Here is an 18021-nt window from a genome sequence, read left to right on the forward strand (position 1 = left end):
CAACGAACAGCATCCCCCTCACTGTCGGCCTACAGAGACAGACCCTTTGGTGAAATTTGGTTTTATCCTCAACGGATACAGTGGTTTTACTAAAAGGAAGTTGGTGCAATTTTCCCAGAGTCAGAAGGAATAGCGTGTTAAGAATCATGTTTCTTAAAAAGCTAAATAAGGAAACTGGACATGACCCCTTTCCTTGTCATTAGTTTGCCATATTATGAAATAAAGTCCAAGTGCAATCCCGTTTCAAAGCACAGGCTTCTGCTCCTACCCGTGTGGCCCCCCTCCTGAGTCAGGGCCCCCAGCTTGAGTCCTGTCCTTGCAGCCACTGGCCTGACAGGCTGAGTGAAACTCTGCAGATCAGGTCCAGACAGTGCGTCCCAGGCTGGGCTCTTGACGTGGCCAGGGAATCACCAGGATGAGCAAACTCAGACCCTCCTGTCTTTAACCTTGGGTGCCTGGGAGGTCCTCTGCACATGTTCGTGCCTCCCCAGTGGGGTGACAGGATTTCCTAGAGACCTGCCGAGGGATGCTTGAAACACACGGGCTTCACTGTGAGGGAAATGCTACTGGTCATCGGCCAGGGTCAGAACACCCAGCTGTGGAGGTGAAGCCCCGGGACGTCAGGAGCCCAGGTGACCGAGCAGCTGTCTGGGCTCTAGGGTTGAGGGGGTCATGGGAGCGTGAATTCCACGTTCCCGCAGGGATGAAGGGACAGGGGTCTGGGGAGGTGGTGGTCTGAGCACAGGGTAGCCCCGGGGAGGTGTGAGAAGCAGCACGGTGGTGGGGTGGGGGTGGGGGTGGCAGTGAGGGGTTCCTGTGGAAGGTTCTCATCCTGGGGTCTGAGCACCAAGGAGCTGAGACATCATTGGCTGCGCAGACTGCACTCTGGGCACTGTATTTTCTGAGCCGGGGAACGACAAGTCAGGAGGTCAGAGAGGCCCCAAGGACCACTTCTAGGGCGATGGTGCTGAAGGGAGGGGAAGGGAGAGACTAGGTGATCCAGAGCAGAGGGTGGGTGTCAGGCGGATTCTCTCGGGAGCGCAGCATGCTTGCTTCCACCCCCTCAATGAGAAGCATCGCCGGGTGGGACATTCTGCTCTCCTCCCGGCTCATGAAAGTGAGGCAAGTGTTATCGGTTCCACCAGGAACCGGAGATGGAGTGGAATGACGCCACACACACTATGGTTCAAGGTGCTGGTTTATTGCAGCAGGAAGAGAACCGACTCGCTTTACAAATCCGAGGGCTGTGGATGTCCCCACCAGACACACTCATGCCAGTTCCCACAGGGCCACCTGGATGCAGCCAGGAGGTGATGTTTCAGGTAAGCAGAGACAGAACTCAGATGCTACCTGCAATCGCTTTGGAAGGTTTTGAGAGAACAGGTGTATTGCAGGCACTGTTTAAGTGTTGCATAAATTCCCAGATGGATTCCTTCCGGGGCACTGAGTGACTAAAGTATCCTGTTCAGCTTCAAGACCTTCGGGCAAATGGACAGACAGCGGACAAGCAGGTGGATGTGGGGGCTGAGGAGGCTGCTGGTGACGGAGGCCACCCCTGTCTGCGGGGACCCATGCGCCTCCCAGGACCATTAAGCATCCCCATCTGGAGTCCAGCTCCTGCTTCCGGCTCTCCGAGCCACTGGACGTGTGGAGGCTGATTTCTGAATTTAGAAGATAGCAGGATGGAAATGTGTTCCTCACTAAAGGGACAAGAATGTGAGCTATGTGGGCCGGCTGGCCCCTTTCTGATTTCCCTTCTCACTCAGCCTTGAGCCGAGCTGATGACCGCAGCAGTGACTAACGAGGACGAGATGGATCAGAGCCGGAGGGATTTCTAGTTTTAAGTCTAGCATGACCCTTCCAGAAAGAAACGCTCTGACACCTCTGATATTTTAAAGTGAACTTTAAAGATGCCTTTGATTCCTTGGAGTTTCTGAAATGCTGATACGTGATAGGGTGGGCAGTGGGTGGTCCAGTCTGAGATTCCCCAGACAACCGTTTGGAATTCCTCCCGCAGAGGCTGGGCAGCAGCATGTCCTTGGCGTTCTGTTATCGTCTGAGGGAAAATGAGGCTGAGGATGTGTGTGGGACAGAGGAAGGTGGACCCGGGGGCCCTGGCTCATTCACAGGAAGGGGGGCTGCGACTGGCAGCCTGCATTTCTTCTGACAGCCGGCGAGGGACCAGAGGCCACGGAACCACAGATACCAGAGTGCGAGTGTGCACCTCGTCCGGCCACCCCGGTCGGCAGCTGGGGAGTGTGTGTGGAGGGGCTAAGAAAGGAAGGTGCGCTTGCACTTCTACCCGAGGGAGAGGACAAAGTGGGTGGGGTTAGAGGAAGAGCTCTGGAAAGACCCTCAAAGAGAAATGCGCTCCTCACGTAAAACTGCGGAGCCAACCCAATTCTTATTTGGGGAGCATTTTGGATATCACCGCGGAAAGAGTTGTCGAGTGATCACCGAGCACCAAATTAGTTTACAATCTTGTTCTCAACACAGCGACTTCTCTCCTGGTGCTTTGGAATTACCAAAATATCCTTGCCTAACAGCAAAGGCGGAAAAAAAAAAACCCCTGTGCGTCTCCCTGGATGATTTTTGCTCCTCCCCACACGCCGGTCGCCGTCAACTCTGCGGCCCGCCCGCGTTGCCCTGCGCAGCCGGCCTCTTGCAGGTCAGCATCAGCAGCAGGAAAAGGGGCAGATGCCAGAGGCTGCAGAAGAACAGCTTCCGGGAGCTCTTCCGGTCTGCATCCCTGTAGAACCGAAAGCTGAGGTAGGAAATGTACAGGTTGATGGGGAGGGCGATGACGGGGAAGGTCCACGTGGTGACGTCCAGGGCGGGGGCCGCGGCGGACATGGCGACCAAGGCCAGGCAGTGGCGCAGGGCGACGCGCCGGCACAGGTCCGGGTGGGTGACCGACATCATGCAGTAGCCGCCCCGGGAGTAGTCTTCGCGGAGGCTCCAGCTCAGCGCGTTGAAATGAGGAAACTGCCAGGAGTAGAGGATTCCTCCCAAAAGACACGCTCCTGCACAGAGGTTTGGGGAAGCAAGACACGCCGTCATCAGAGATCTACAGAGGCACCCTTTCCGACAGCTGCCGGCCCTGGCGGCGCGCTCCCACCTCGCAAGCCAGACTCCCTCGGGTGCTCGCGCGTCTGCGCTTCCCTCTTTGCTCGGAGATGGAGGTGGGCGGGGGCGGGAGGCTTCCCACAAGGCTGAGCACCTGTGGCACCTGACCGCCCCCCGCCCCCTGTGGTGCCAACACCGCGACAACAAAGGGGGTCACGTTCAGGGGCGGCCCAGTCCCAGAGGGCCTTCTGGGCCGGGCTTTTAGCTCTGTTTCCACCAGCCGGCTCGCGAGTGAGGGGCTTGGGCAGCGAGGTGGAAGGCCGCTCCGGGCAGGTGGCAGCTCCCCACTCAGCACCGACAGAACCGCAGTCCTTATGGGCGGCACCGGGGACGCGGGGGCAGCAGGCGGGGCGCACGGCCCGCACCGCAGGGAGGGCGGGGGACTCCCCAGCGCAACCTGAATACGCAGAGCGGCACAGGGGCAGAGGCTCTGCTGTTTCTCAGAACAGGTGAACACCTGAGCACCCTTTCTCCGGAACTGGATCTTCCCCCCAACACGGTGGGGTGAAGGCTGCCAGTTACTGAATGCCTCCTTCTAACAAAGACTTCTACAGTCACCTCACTTAATCCGACTGCAGGACTCGAGGTAGGTTTTATAATCCTCATTAAGCGAACGAATCAGATGATGCTAAGTTCTCCAACAAGAGGTGAAGGAGGAACTCAGCGGGAGCACGTCTGATTGCAGCCCCGGCTCCCCCGCGGCACTGGGCCGGGTCTCCGAAAGGGGCTGCAGCCATTCCTGAGCGGACGGTTCATTCCTCCTCTCCTCACACAGGGCGTGTTCCCCGAGCGCCCACTGAGAGGCGAGCGCGGCCTAGGCACCGCGGATGCAGCGTGAGCGCCAAGACACGTGGGCCGAGTTCCCCCAGAGCCACGCATCCAGAGGCCCGCGGCGGCTGTGCAGAAGCATGTGCAAGGGGGCGCAGGGCACCGGTGCGCAGCGCACGGGGGCGCAGCGCATGGAGCGGAGCAGACGTCTAGAGGAGGACGTCTGTGCCCAGAGAGGAGTGACCAGGCCAGTGCGGTAATCAAGGCGCGGCAGTCACAGCATGACAAGAAGACTAGGGCATGTGTTAGGATCCACAGAGCTGTACATCAGAACAACAAGGTCGATTTTACTGTATGATAATTTAAAAAGTAAATTAAAATAAAGAAGGCAGGCATGTGTCTGGAGTGCAGAGAGCAGCGGGGCCAGGTTCCAGGATCAGCCAGAGGGACGGGCAGGGCCACCCGCCCCCCCTCTGCAGGCGGCGCCAAGGACTGTTCCGTCCTAGAAGCAGCAGAAAGCCATGGAGGGGACTTAACGCGTGAGAGTGCACATGTGCGTGTGGCGAGAGGGGCTGAGGAGAGGGGCCCTGGTGAAAGGACACACTGGAGGGGCCCAGGCAGCTCTGGACGGATCACTCGGGAGAGGAGAGGAGAGGAGAGGAGAGATGAGGGGAGTGAGGATCGGGGCGGTGACGGCGCAGCAGGAGATGGGCCTGAGAGGGACCAAGGAGGCAAAGGTGACAGGACGTGAGTGCAGAGAAGGGAGGGAGGTGTCGGGAGCGATTCCTGGGCCCAGGGGTGCCCGGAGACCTCGCGCCCTAGAGGACACACCCGGAAGCCGTGCAGGGCAGCTCCTAAGGGTAACTCTGGTGTGTTCGGTCTGACACGCCCTTGGGATATCCACACGGCAAGTCGTGAGGAGGGTCTGGGCTGCAAAGCGTCCCCCACAGGGTGAGCCACCTATCCCGTCACTACCTGTTTCCTTTCCCCTCCGGGATGTGAACTCCGTGAGGGTTTGTTCCTGTTTTTTTCATCTCCAGAGAGAAGTGCTGCATACCATGGGGCAAAGGGTCCTCCAGCCCAGCCCCGGAGCCCATGTGCACAGAGATCTGCTCCACAAAAGCCATTCCCAAGACCCCCGCTTCCAGCGCTGACGTGTAACCCTTAGGGCCTTCTACTGCCCCTGCTTCCTTCCTCCTCGGAGGGTCCCGGACGCGCTGACTCACTCGGGGTTCCCTGTGTCTCAGACCCCCACCTGCCTCTGGGGCCCCTGATCCGAGAACTGGGAGGTTGAGGACCCACTGGAACCCACCCTGGGAAGCACTGTGCTGCAGGCGGCTTGAGCATGTGCACCCGCTGTCCTATCTTAGATGGTGATACAGATCTGCTGAGCCCCTCGTCTATGGGAATGTGCAGGAAAACAGGGCGGGGTCTGGGGCGGCGACTGCTAACACAGGACCCTCAGCAGGAGAGAACACAGTCAGATCACTGAGAGTCCTCCAGAGAGTAAGCGTGGGCTCCCAGTCCTGCCACGCACCTGCCGGAGAGGATCAGAGGAAGGAAGCTGCTCTTCATTTTGGATCTTTATTTGTGAGTCAACCGACTCCTCGCCAGCCTTCCAATCCAGGAGGAAAATAACAAAGACTTGCCCTCAGGGTCCCTGTTTTGGTAGGGTGGCTGTCAAATCCCCTGCAGACCATTTTAACCCTGTCTATAACTAGCACATATATACATCTTCATTCATGTAGACACATTCCAATTTGAACAGCAAAAGAAGCAGCTACTGGGACTCCCCTGGTGGTCCAGTGGTTAAGACTCTGCGCTTCCACTGCAGGGGACGCAGGGTGGATCCCTGGCTGGGGACCTAAGATCCTGCATGCCGTGGGGCCAGAAAAAAAAAAAAAAGAAGCAGCTACTATTTGTTGAATCTGGTGGCAAACAGAGGACGGTGTCAGCCACCCACCAGGTACGACCCTGGAGGCCAGAGAGGCAGCGGCCAAAGCGACAGAGCCCTGCACGGGGTCCAGCGGGAGGTGCACACGACGCAGGCGACACTGACGGCTGCTACTCAGAGAATCAAAAGAGGGCGGCAGGATGGGCGACCTGGGAGTGACTGCTCAGGGAAGGCGTCCCCAAAGGTGGTGTGTGAGCCACGTCTCAACTGCACTGATCCTGGGAAGAGTCACTCGTCGTGTCTCTGGGAGACGTGCAGGCTGTGGGGAGGCATGGGGAGTGAGGAGACAGCCAGCAAGGGCAGGGCCGGGTCTCAGGGTACCTGCACACCCGATGGGGAGGGGCATCTCCCCCAGAGCAGCGGAGAGCAGGGAGTGGGGACAGGCGGCAGAGACCACCGAGGGGACAGGTGGTTGGGGGGCACTGGAGTGGCACACACTGATGCCTTTTCCTCCGGGGGGGACCCGCACGGTTCATGGTGGAGACGTGAAGGTTCTCTCTGTGGCCGTATTAGGTTTGCCCAGCAGACATCCATCCCCACGAAGGCCTGGAGGCTTGTACGCAGGCCCGCGCAGGGGAATCACGTCCATGCTCTCCTGTTCCCGGCACCTTTCTACAGGCACAGCTGCTCTCACCTCATAGATGAGAGATTAAGTAACTTGCCCAAGGCTATTCAGCACCCCGGCACCGTGTACCAGCACCTTCTCCTAGAAAGTTGTTGCCGAACAGTAACAAGGGACTGCCAGGTGGTCGTCAGAAGGCCAGTGGAGCAGAGCAGAGGAGGGCTTGCTGGAAGGAGAAACCCATGTATTAAGATAAGAGTGCTGGTGCCTTAAAAAACAAACAACCAAGGTTGTTCAATTACAAACACACAGGTAATATTTTTCTTGACAGTGAGCACCCTTGGGGAATTAGCCAAGACAGAAGGGAAGGGGGCAGCACCCAGGTACACGTGAAGTGGAAAACAGAGCGACAGAAGGAGACTTCTCCTTCGTATTCCGATGGCAAAATAGAGCCATCTCTGGATGTCAGAGGGGCCAGCACAGAGGAGGCAGTGTGACTGGTTCTCGGGGCACCGGGCCACTTGGAGGCTTTGAGCGCAGCCCTAGCCCAGGGGAGCCGACAAGACCAAGCTGTGTCCCCAGAGGAATGGCATCAGGGCTCACGTAGAGATGGGGGAGGGGACAGGTAGGTCAGGGCTCAGGAGCTGTTTTGCTCTTGCAATGGCTGAGAAAGAGCCAATTCAGCCAGGAAACCAGGCTCGAAACGGTTAAGACATCAGGCTCCCACGTGGAACCTTGTCTTTCTCAAAAGCCCTCTTTTTTCCCGTGCCAATTGGAGTATTCTGTTTTGCTCAATACACGTTTTTAGTTACGCTTCTCCTTCAAATAACATAATTTAAAAAAAATCACTTTCGTAAGAGTGGCATGCTGCTTTCTCTGGGAGAGGAAATTGGGTAGGGGTTTGGGTCATGTCACAGATGAAAGAGCTTTAGAAATCACAGCTTAGCCTTCAAGCAGTGTAATCAGAAAACCCCACCCCACACAGCTCTCCTCGATGGGCTGCAAGGCCTCGGCTCCGTAAAAGATTAAAACAAATGACTGTCTCCATCAAGATAAGGCGAGCTAGAACAGGAAGGCTGGAATTAGTCCAGGGGCCTTGGGGGAACCCACCTTCCTCGTGGGGGGAACATAAAGCCCTCGGTTTCCTGACTCAAAGGCTTCACCTCAGCCTCACCCCCACGAAGCAGTCTGTTTTCACTGGGCCCATGGTCTGTGACAACAAATATTTACTGTTTGCCCACTATAGGGCAGGCACGGTCTACTCTCAAGGCCTCTGCTGGAGTCTGGCCAGGGACAGAGACAACACACAAGGGATCACAGCCCAGGAATGTCACCTTCGGTGCAGGGCTTCAGGGGAGCACACAGGAGCAAGACCTCAGTCGGCCCTGGAGAGGTCAGGGAAGGCTTCCTGGAAGAAGTGATATGTAAACTGAGATTCAATGATGGTCTCTGAGGTTCAATCCATTCACACAAGCCGTGCGTTTCCTCCTTCTCTGCAATGTGTTTTCTCATTTTCCTACCGGTCTGCAGAATCTTCATACATACTTGGTTTAATCATATCCAGAAGAAATGTCTGCTTCCTTTCTTTTAATCAAATACCTGTTGGTCTATGAATACACAGGATACGGAAACTTGTGAGATAGTTGGCGTATCTGTGCGAACGGACTCTCCAGAGGACAGCAACTTCCTGAGATCATGATGCCATGATCCCAGCTTGGAGGCCAACTCCAGAGAAGGGCCAGGTGTCAGCGGCCTTACTTCCTTCCCTCCACACACAGAAAACAGAGGTGAGCTCGTCGACTGTGCTGTGTGTGACCAGCTGAGGGGAACCCTTATCTCCTGGCACCCTCTCCGATTAGGGGGGCTCCTTAGGTGAGGCAAGGCCAGACAGTGTCTTCCCAGTGACTCTTGGAAAATACTCTCGGAACATGTCCCAAGCATCTCTACGCCACACCGGCAGGTGGAGACCCTCACCTTGTCCCCTCTGCTCAGGTCCGTAGCGTACTTCCATCATTTTGTTGGCAAACAAAGCCAAGGCAATCCCAGCCAATGGCTTCCCAACAGGGTGGAGACAAAAATCTCCAAGTTGGAGCTCTGACTCTGTACGGGCTCTTCCAAAACACACTCCTCTGGAATGGAGCTCAGTGGTTTCAGCTTGCTTTCTCTGCTGCCTGGCGGGCTTACGTTCAACCCTTCCCACCCCGACCCCAACCATTCACTGCCCTTCGCTGCCCACGCAGGGACTTGAAAAGGAGGAGAGACGCAGGTCCAGCAAAGCCTGGGCTGGGCTCGGGCAGTCCTCCCTCCGTGGACAGTGGGCTCCCTCTCTCCACGTGGCCCTCAGCAGCTTTGGGGTGTCGTGCTCATGTAAACTGGGGCTGGCTGGGGGAGCACAGCCAAGTCAAAAGCTTCATGGTCAGCAGTTTCAAAGCCCTTCTTTTGAGGGTGAACACAGAGGCGCCTGTGGGACAGGTCAGCCTCCCCCATGTGATGAAATTCCACGGCGCCGCAGAGAAAGGGAAGAGGACGGGGGCCAGTTCATCAACTGCATGGCGACAAAGGGGAGATGAAAAGTCCCCTGGAAATAGGAAATAGAGTCGGCAATGGCCGCCTGCCCTTGAAGAATGCTCTGGCAGTGACTGGGGAATGATGAAGAGGCACGGCGAGGAGAAGGGATGCTCTCCCTGCCTCCCTCCACGGTCCACTCCGCACGGTCCCAGCCCCGCTGTCCACGCCCCACCGTCCATGCGGAGCCGCCCGAGGTTTCATTTGAAGCACAGTCGGGGGAAGAGGCAGCACAAAGCCCTGACTCTGAGCAAGGTGACCCCTCCCCTCCTCTTCCCCCCGCTCCCCTGGGGGCTCCGAGCCTCTGTGGGTGCTCTAGGAAACTCACCTGCTCCCCACTCGCCAGCTCACACTTGAAGGTCTGTCCGTTTATCACCCGAGCATGAATCTGTTTGTTGAACAGAACTGACTAAATGTGCACTGCGGGCCAGGCCTCACCTACTGTGGTCCAGCTCCTGTGATCCTGCCCAGCTACGGGACCCGGGGGTGACAAGGCTGGGCCTTTTTGTGCCAAACGGTCGCCAATTACACCGCCGACCTCCGGCTCGCTGCGTGTTTCTCATGTGGTCCTTCTGACTTTTGTTTCTTCGTCTTTGAAGACAAGAGGGCTCTAAATATCGTTTGGTTTGCTAATATTCCTGTAATGTCTCTTGGTCACTCTGTCTTTAGAAATGTCATTTATCTTAATCAATCTCAAGCTCTAAGACTAGTTATGGAAAAATCTCACACGAAAGGAATTTACTCGTTTTCGAGTTTGATCTCAAAGTGAGGCAGTGTTTTCAAGGAAATCTTCAAAAGGGCTTGGGTTCAACAGTGCCTGGTACTCGTTAGCCCTCAATAAATATTTGTGGAATGAATGAGTGAGTAAATTCTATTCTACCTTCCCATCCCAGAATAAAGGAGGTAAATACAGTGAAACGGTATTTAACATTTTGTAGTTTACCAGCTGAGGCTAAAAAAACTCATTCTCTTTTTGTTACTAGAACCATCCATCTGTCAAATGTCACTTCCTGATAAGAGTCCGTCTCCGAGTCCTCATTTGTAACTGAATGTTGGCTGACATAATTAATGTTGACCACACAACAACATCTGAATTACAAACCAAAGGCCATTTACAAATCTCTTCAAGGCAGTCACCAGAAGCATGCCATAAGACCGGGGATTTATTCAAATATAGGAAAGACCCAAGACCGGGGATTTATTCAAATATAGGAAAATAACAAAACAGAATCTGAGCCTTTTTAAGAAATGAGGGTGATGGGAAGAGAGGTGGCTTTGGCATGGGAGAGGGGAAGGGACTTTAACCCGAAGCCTTCGGGATAAACTAGACCGTCTCTGGAGGTGAACGCTGCTGAGAGGCTACCACGTGCGGCTCCAGGCCGGGCCAAGCAGGAGCATCTGCTGTCGGGCACTTATCCGCGGTGTGCCCCCCACCCCCACGCCCTCCCCCGGGCGTGCAGGTCGCTTGTCTCCTTGCTGGCCACTGCCTGCAGAATCAAACCAAGCATTTCCGTTCCTAAGGCAGCGAGCTGGCTGCACCACGGGCCAGCCCTCTTACTGGGCCTTCCTGAGTTTTAGTTGCTAAGCATTTTTAATGTTTTCTGCTAACAGCAGTTAAGCTCCCCCGCCCCCCCCCCAAAAAAAAGCAAAGTAATTAGGCAGGTGGGAGGAAAGGTCTAAGCCTGGGTCTCAGAGGAGAATGGACACAGGAGAAAATTCCACTGTAATGATCACCTCTATTGACACAAAAAGCGCTTTTAGGGCTGGGCCCTGGCTGGGGCTGGCACCCTCTGAAACAAAAATTCCACTGGGAGAGAAGAGCTAGCTGTTCACAGTTCTTTGTGCAGCTACAAAGCAGCAAACACCAAGAACACCTGATGTTTGTTTAGCTTTTACAATTTCCATCCGTTAGTCTGTTTGTCTTCACCTCACCCCCTCCCCCTGCCCACCAATCCGGCCTCACTCGCCCACCCACACTGAGCTGGATTCTGAAGGGTCACATCAAGCACAGGCTTTGGACCCACACCACTGGGGCATCTAGAACAGCGAGAAATTCTTTTCCACTAGTGGTAAACACAAACAAACAAGACCAACAACAACAATGCTGTTGTGGGGAAAAGAAATCAGAACCCCATGGCTGTCTTATGTTTCACGTCTTTACTGGAGGTGGGAAGGCAGCACCATCTCTTCCGTGCTTGGTGCCCTGGAGGTCTTGATTGGCCCCGTGGCCACTACAAAAACCACAGAAAGATCTAGATGCTAAGAAGGGTGCTTCCGAACACTGCATTTCTTCACTCTGTCGGCCGTCTGGGAAGCACACAGTTTTCTGTAGCTACAAATCTGGTATCTTTCCTCCCATCCAGAGTCAGTTCCGTCGAGGCAGGACCCTGAAGGTGAGGCTTCAGGGTCCCCATCACACACGGCCCCGAGCTGCTGCCCCCCAATCGTAACCGATGTCCACCAAGCCCCAGGAAAGGGCTTCAGCCCAAGTCCACCTGGTCAGGGGGACGGCGACTGAAATGAACGCCGGGGCTGGTAGGCGGCGTCCTGAGGCGGAGGCACGGATTTCGGTCTGTGTAGACTTGTATGCCTACCAACCCCTGTGCACACACTTTCCGTTTCTTGGAAAGCACTTTCCCTCCTCAACTAAACGGGCCGCGACTTAACTCAGAAGTCACTCGGCTCCGAAGTCTCCCTGGACCGATTTGGGGGCCAATTTAAGAGAGCCCGGAGCCCCCGCTAAAGCTCTCTGCTCAGGGAAATACTTGATCACCGGCCTGCCTCTCCCTGAAGACTCTGAGACATGAGACACAAGTGAGAACCGGGACTGGGTTTAAGTGACCCTGTATCTCTCAGGGCCCCGCATGCAGTGGTGGCTGGGGGGACGGTTCGGGAAGGCGCGAGCCGAGTGGGCCTCTGTCACCTCTGTCACCCACCTCCCCCTCCCTCCCCGGCAGCAAGCTCGACAGAGTTTTCCAAACTCTTCTCTCTCATGGCTGCTCCACAGTGACCAGTTTCTGGAGGTTTAAAGACAAGACGGTTTGGAGATACCACAGAAGAAAGGAAACACTGCTGGCTGCTTTTTCTCAGAAGGGCTCCTTCAAACAAACACGTCCCCAAAGATAAGAACCCAGAAGAGATACAACCACCTCGGTAAATAGTACAGATGACACTGTTAGCGCATCTCTGATAATACCATCTGCCAAGCCCTTGGCCCAAATCCCTCGGTATTTCCAGGACATTCTAACAGTAAGAGCGCTCGCTGGTTCTGCCTTTTCAGATTGGCGGTTCTCAAATGTAGTCCCTAGACCAGGGGTATCAGCATCACGTGGGAACTTGTTAGAAATGCAGACTCTCAGGCACCTCCCCAGACCCACTGAGTCAGAAACTTTGGGGGAAGGGCCCAGGATGCTGAGTTTTAACAAGCCCTCCATCCAGGTGATTGATATGCACTAAAGTTTGAGCACCATCGTGTTGGACTTTGGCTAGCGGCTGCCACAGTACAAAGTGCAGTTCTAGAAGATGATAAAACTATATAAAATCATAGCTGACTTAGTCCCTAAAATCCAGGAATAAAAATCTTTCAACTACATTCTCTCAGATTCTGCCTTATTTCTTTGAGTCATTTCCTTCTGTACTCATAGGTGATGCTCAATAAATATCTGGCGATTGACCTTGGAATACCTTAGAGGTTTTTCATCTTTAAAATGGAAGCTACTTATTCACTGTTTCATTCATCCATTATTTCATTTACTCAATTCATTCAAAGATCTACTGCTTAGCTCAAGTTGGCTCTACCTATCAAATTAATGTCTTGAAACTTTTGGAGCAATTGCAAGCATTATTTAAAGTAGCGTTCCTCTTTCTGTATAAACCTCACAAGGCTTTGGGTGTGTGATTTGATCTGTGGTAATTAAGGATTCTGGGGGCAGAATCACACAATGCACCTTCAAGATTTACACAAAAGGGATATAATAGAAATCAATCACAACAACTGCAAAAGGACCTTCTTCTTGTGGCTTTACAAACCTTTCAGGCTGCTGTGCTTTACACCAGGGTCAGCTCAGGTAGATGAAGGGTCTCGTTTCTCAAGACAAACGTGCATTTTCAGGCCGCTACCTATAAAAGGTACAGCCTGGCCCTGAGCTGTTCCTCATTAATGAGTTTGTATACAAACAATTAACTTTGGATTGCAGAAATACTATACCTCAAATTAAAAAAAAAAAATTAAATACGCCCATTAGCATTTTAGCCAGATCCGGACGTGGCTGAACAAATAAGGGCTCCACCTGGATGTGCGTCCTAAGTGGGAGGACCTGAAAAGCTTCTCTCTCTGGCCTCCAGGGAGGCAGCTCGAACACATGCTGAAGCCCAAGCTCTTCGCAGGAAACTGCCAGGGGCCTCCAGCCTTCAGCAAGAACCTGGGTCCGAGGACCCTGCATGACAAAGGTGACTGAGTTCTCCACGGCCCTGGACTGGACAGCCCTCACATACCTCCAAGCGATACCTGTCCCTGGGGCTGTCACACTGGGCCCTGACCCTGGCCCTGGCTGGGATTCCCTGGACAGAAAAGGTAGTTTCTGGTGCCTTGTTCCTTGTGACAGGTTTGAGGAAACTGAACAGGGCTGTGTCCATCCGGCAGGCAGGTGGCTTGGAGCAGGCATCCGAGGGCTTAGGCAGGAGGACGTGGATGGGGACAGAGCACACAGTGCGGGGCGGGCGGGGAGGCAGAGCCTGGGAGCGACCTGCTTGCTTTCCAGTGTCTGGGCGATGACTGGAAAGGCCTGGAGGGCACAGCAGGGGGAGGCTAGCTGGGTCAAGCGTGGGGATCCAGGCTGAACTGAACAGCAGGAATCTGACCAGGAGGTTTGGCAGTGCCCAGGTGGGCTCTTTAAATTTACAACTGAAAACCGGGGGTGGAGGGTGGGGGCGGGAGCTCATTCGTCATCTGGTCCAGGGATGCCAGAGCCCTGCTTTCCCTCCCACTTCCCTCACCCAAGACACAGATCGCTGATGGACCCAGTGCTTTCCCTCTAAGCCGGGAGGCATCTCCCTGTCCCAAAACAACAGCCAGGGAACAATCGGGAACTGCTCAGACTCTGCCAATGAATCAAATCTCACCACCTTCCTTCATCTGTACTAATTAACACCAGCTTTATGATTGAGGGAGATTCAATAACAAGTCAGCAAATCCTCACAACAGCTCCATGAGAAGGGTCTTTCCAGTTCCAGGTGGGAGGCGAGGAGACACCGCGTAAGGACGTCAAGTTTGGTTCTGAAGGGCAGCCAGCTAAGGGCGGGCGCGCCCCAAACCCAAGCCCCCTCCCCCAGGGCCAAGCCCTTCACCGATGGGCTGACACCATCTCCCGCTCACAGGAGACTGGCTTCAGGCTCATCACAGAACAAACAGGCACATACGTTTCAGAATATTATATTCGCAGATTCATGAAACGCCAACATTTACAGGATATTAAAGCCACTGTAAGAGACAATCCTGGTAAAGGTGCGATCACCTCTGTAAGCTTCCAAATGGGAACGTAAGAGCTTTTACGAAAACGTTTCAGAAACGTGGCTTCTAGGGCAACGGTTTATGGCCAACAGCCTTTTGATCGCTCATGTGAAAAATATGTACTTACATATATTGCAGGAAACCTCACCACTTCCTTCCTAAGCGTCGGTGAAAAACAATAATTACTTGACTAATTAGACTGTGAAACTTCCCTTACAGATGGTAAAAAGGAGCTATTTTCACCCCACAAATTTACTTGTGACATCCCAGCCAAAAAACTGGAGGAATGTTTCAATGGTTTTACTGTAGACAGCATGAAAAATGTAAGCAAATCATATAAAAATAAATTAGAAACTAATGAAAATAGTCTGTCCTCTCCTAAGAGGGGAAAATAGTCTGGTTCTGGGGGAGCGAAGAGCTGGTGCAGGAGGCCTGCTGACGAGGCAGCATCCGCTGTGCCCGGGCCGGCCCTGATACCCACTCCAGGATCGGGACCGACCCCACACAGCACCAGGCCTGCCTTGGCTCCTGACTTCCAGGTGCTTTCTTCTCATTCTACCTGTTGCCCTTTGTTTTCTCTCAGCCCTTCCCTACTGGTGAGAGCATCTGTTCACCCAGACGCCAGGCTGACACGGTCTCCCTGCAGCTCTACACTCGATACTTCCGACGGCCACAACCGCACACGTGCCAAAGGACTGGTATTGAATAGAACGGCATCTACCACCAAGTACCGCAGCTCAGGGAAGGAAGTGGCCTCTGACCAGCGGTGTTAGCGCATGGAAGAGCCCCTGAGCTCGCGGGGCCAGCACCCAGGCCCCGGGTCTGTGGAGAGACGCTGAGACACTCACCAGCATCCAGGCTGCCCGTGGCCGCGGTCCAGCCCATGAGGGGAGGGATGGCCCCCACGACGGCTCCCACCCACGTGTTGGCGATGCTGATCCTCTTGAGCGGGGTGTAGCAGCAGGTGTACAGGAAAATGTTGAAGAGCCCCAGAGCTCCCGTGAGTGGGTTTACGCCCCAGGTCAGAAGGGCAACTCCCGGAACTGCACAGCAAGTGGCAAAGGACACAGCTAGCAACGGGCTGGAAGAGAGAGAGCAGGGGACACAGAGCCATCACTTTCAGCTCCAGGCAATCACGACGTGGGGCACAGGTACAGGGAAGCGAGCTGGGGGGCGGTGCTGGCCTGGCTTCTGCCCTGAACCAGGACATCCTCTGGATGACATTTACAACGAGGAGGGACTGGCTTGTAGGAGCTCGGGCTGCTCCTCCTGGCTTTGCCAGCTGGGACTAACAAAGTGAAGAGAGTGGAGGCCGCCGAGGCCCGGATTCAACAGGAGGCCCTGCCTCACCTCCCAGGCCGCAGGATGTCCCGGCCTCCCTGTCCTTATCTGAGCAGCAGTGACCGCCCCCTCCTCCCAGGGCTGACGCGAGGGCTGCCCAACAAGGCACCTGCTTTGCACACGGTTCTGTTGCACAGCTGGTGGGAAGTTAAGTGATCGTGACAGATGAACCCTTCGGAACCCAGGATTTAGGATTTGGGCAAAAACCAGTATCTTACTTCTGGAAGCAGTTCTGTCCATTTACTTATTCTTTATTTAAAAACATCACCCAGTTAGTACTAATGCGTAAGGACAGTGTGTCTGAGTACCACTATGTGTAATAAATTACAGGCTCAGCACAGCACCAGCTCTGGGCCAGCAATGAGACACCAGGGGCCGCCCGCGGTGATCACGCTGCCCGGCCGAACCGTGGTTTATGGACACACAGTTTTCAAAAGAGGCGGCACAACGCCCTATATGTAAATTGTCAGATAAAAGTCTACAGCGCTAAAGATGACCGCAAGCCTGGTTCTCAACAGAGCCTACTTTATACAGTGGACTTCCTGGGGCCTCTTGTGAAAGGCTTTTCGAAAGTGTGGATAAACTGCATCTACTAGTCCCTGCCCATCTGCATGTTTCTTTCCTCCCCTGAAGAAACCTAAGGAGGGCGCTTGAGCCTGTATCCTCCTTGGAGAAGCCACGGCTCACTCGCAGGCCCCAGCAGGTGCCCATGGGGACACAGGCGTCATGGGTGCAGCTCTGAGGGGGCTCTGGTTTTAGGGAGGCCGGCTCGCGTCCCTACAGGCACGCGTGTGGGTGCGGCCATGTCCCTGACACTGCCTGCCTGTCCCTCAAGGAAAAGACAAGATGCGGGGGGGGGGGGCGAGGAGCCCCCAACCCCTCAACAGACATCCTTCCCTCTTACTATGAGTGATGGATACCTTCATCTTGACTTCTTCCTCCCATTTTCTCTCTCATTTTTAAAGGTAAACGCTCCAGTTTTGCTCTTGTGTAATCCCCTCCCTGTCTGTCTTTCACCTTCTCCCTCCACTGAGCCACATCCTCACGTCAACGGCCTTGTTCACATTTCTCCAAGGTCTGACCATCCCCTCCAAACCCAACTAGCCTTGACTTCCCCATCCCTCCCTCTGCCATCGGCCCCAACTCTCTCCCTCACACCTACTGAAGCAGATTTCTCTCTGCTGTGACCTGGATAAACACCATGTGATACACACCATGTGACCTGGACCACCTAACTTCCCTGTAGAGCAGACACACTGTTTTCCAGGGGCACGGGGAGGAAGACGCCTGGGGTCACCTCTCACATTGGTCCAGAAAGTGGAACTGAAACGGCTGAGAAGCAGTGCAAAAATTGTAACTGCTGTTCTTCTTTCAATCAGGTACTTTATAGCTTATAAGAACAGATTTTTTTTTCCCTATGGGACTCTGAAAAGCTAGTTTTATTTGGGTGGAAGAAAAATGTGGCTCATAAACATTTTTATTTTTCCTGAATTGGACCTTGTGGGGAAAAAAAAAAGGCTGTTCACTCCTTCTCCAAGGACTGTGGAAGCCAGTTGGATTCAAAGGTATTAGTGTTGTAAAAAGCCCTTTTATAAAAGTGCACGTGAACTTAATTTATTGAGATAGGCGATTTTACGTGGAAGTTTAGTTTCTGACCCTTGTCGGAATCACAGAAAATCATGAGACTCAAGTTTGGTGTTTAAATCCGTGCTCAGGGGCACGAATGAAAATTGGGTAGGTTGACAAACCATGTAAAGAAAAATGAGGATATCCGCCCTGGTAGGGGTGAGCACTCTCAGCGCCCAGACACTCAGGGAACCCATTTCCTTCCCGGTCCAAGGAGCCTGGGGTCGGCTCGTGTTGTGGGTAAAAGTGCCCCAATGACTAATTCTGTGAAGTTTATACTCCTGTGCTTTATTTTTCATAAACATATATGTTTATCAACAGAGGAATGGATAAAGATGTGGTACTTATATACAATGGAATGTTACTCAGCCATAAAAAAGAACAAAATAATGCCCTTTGCAGCAACATGGATGGAACTAGAGATTGTCATACTGAGTGAAGTTAAGTCCGACAGAGAAAGACAAATATCATATGATACCACTTATATGTGGAATGTATAGTCACAGATGTAGAAAACAAACATAGTTACCAGGGGATAAGGGGGGGAGGGGTAAATCAGGAGACTGAGAT

The 18021-nt window shown here is 53.9% G+C and overlaps 1 protein-coding gene across 2 annotated transcripts in view; it reads right to left on the reverse strand.

Moving 5' to 3' along the window:
* Nucleotides 1-1180: 1180 nt before the first annotated feature.
* COX10 (cytochrome c oxidase assembly factor heme A:farnesyltransferase COX10) overlaps nucleotides 1181-18021 on the reverse strand; it is a 109136-nt gene continuing 92295 nt past the window's right edge. The window contains exons 6-7 of one of the 2 annotated variants that reach the window (XM_033848377.2): nucleotides 15333-15565; nucleotides 1181-3023 (exon numbers count right to left, since the gene is read on the reverse strand). In XM_033848377.2, coding sequence (XP_033704268.2) covers nucleotides 2620-3023; nucleotides 15333-15565 — 637 coding nt within the window. In that variant the 3' untranslated portion in view covers nucleotides 1181-2619. The other variant, XM_073797281.1, reaches the window with a different exon arrangement.

Source organism: Tursiops truncatus, chromosome 20 (assembly GCF_011762595.2).
Source record: "Tursiops truncatus isolate mTurTru1 chromosome 20, mTurTru1.mat.Y, whole genome shotgun sequence".
NCBI lineage: Eukaryota > Metazoa > Chordata > Mammalia > Artiodactyla > Delphinidae > Tursiops > Tursiops truncatus.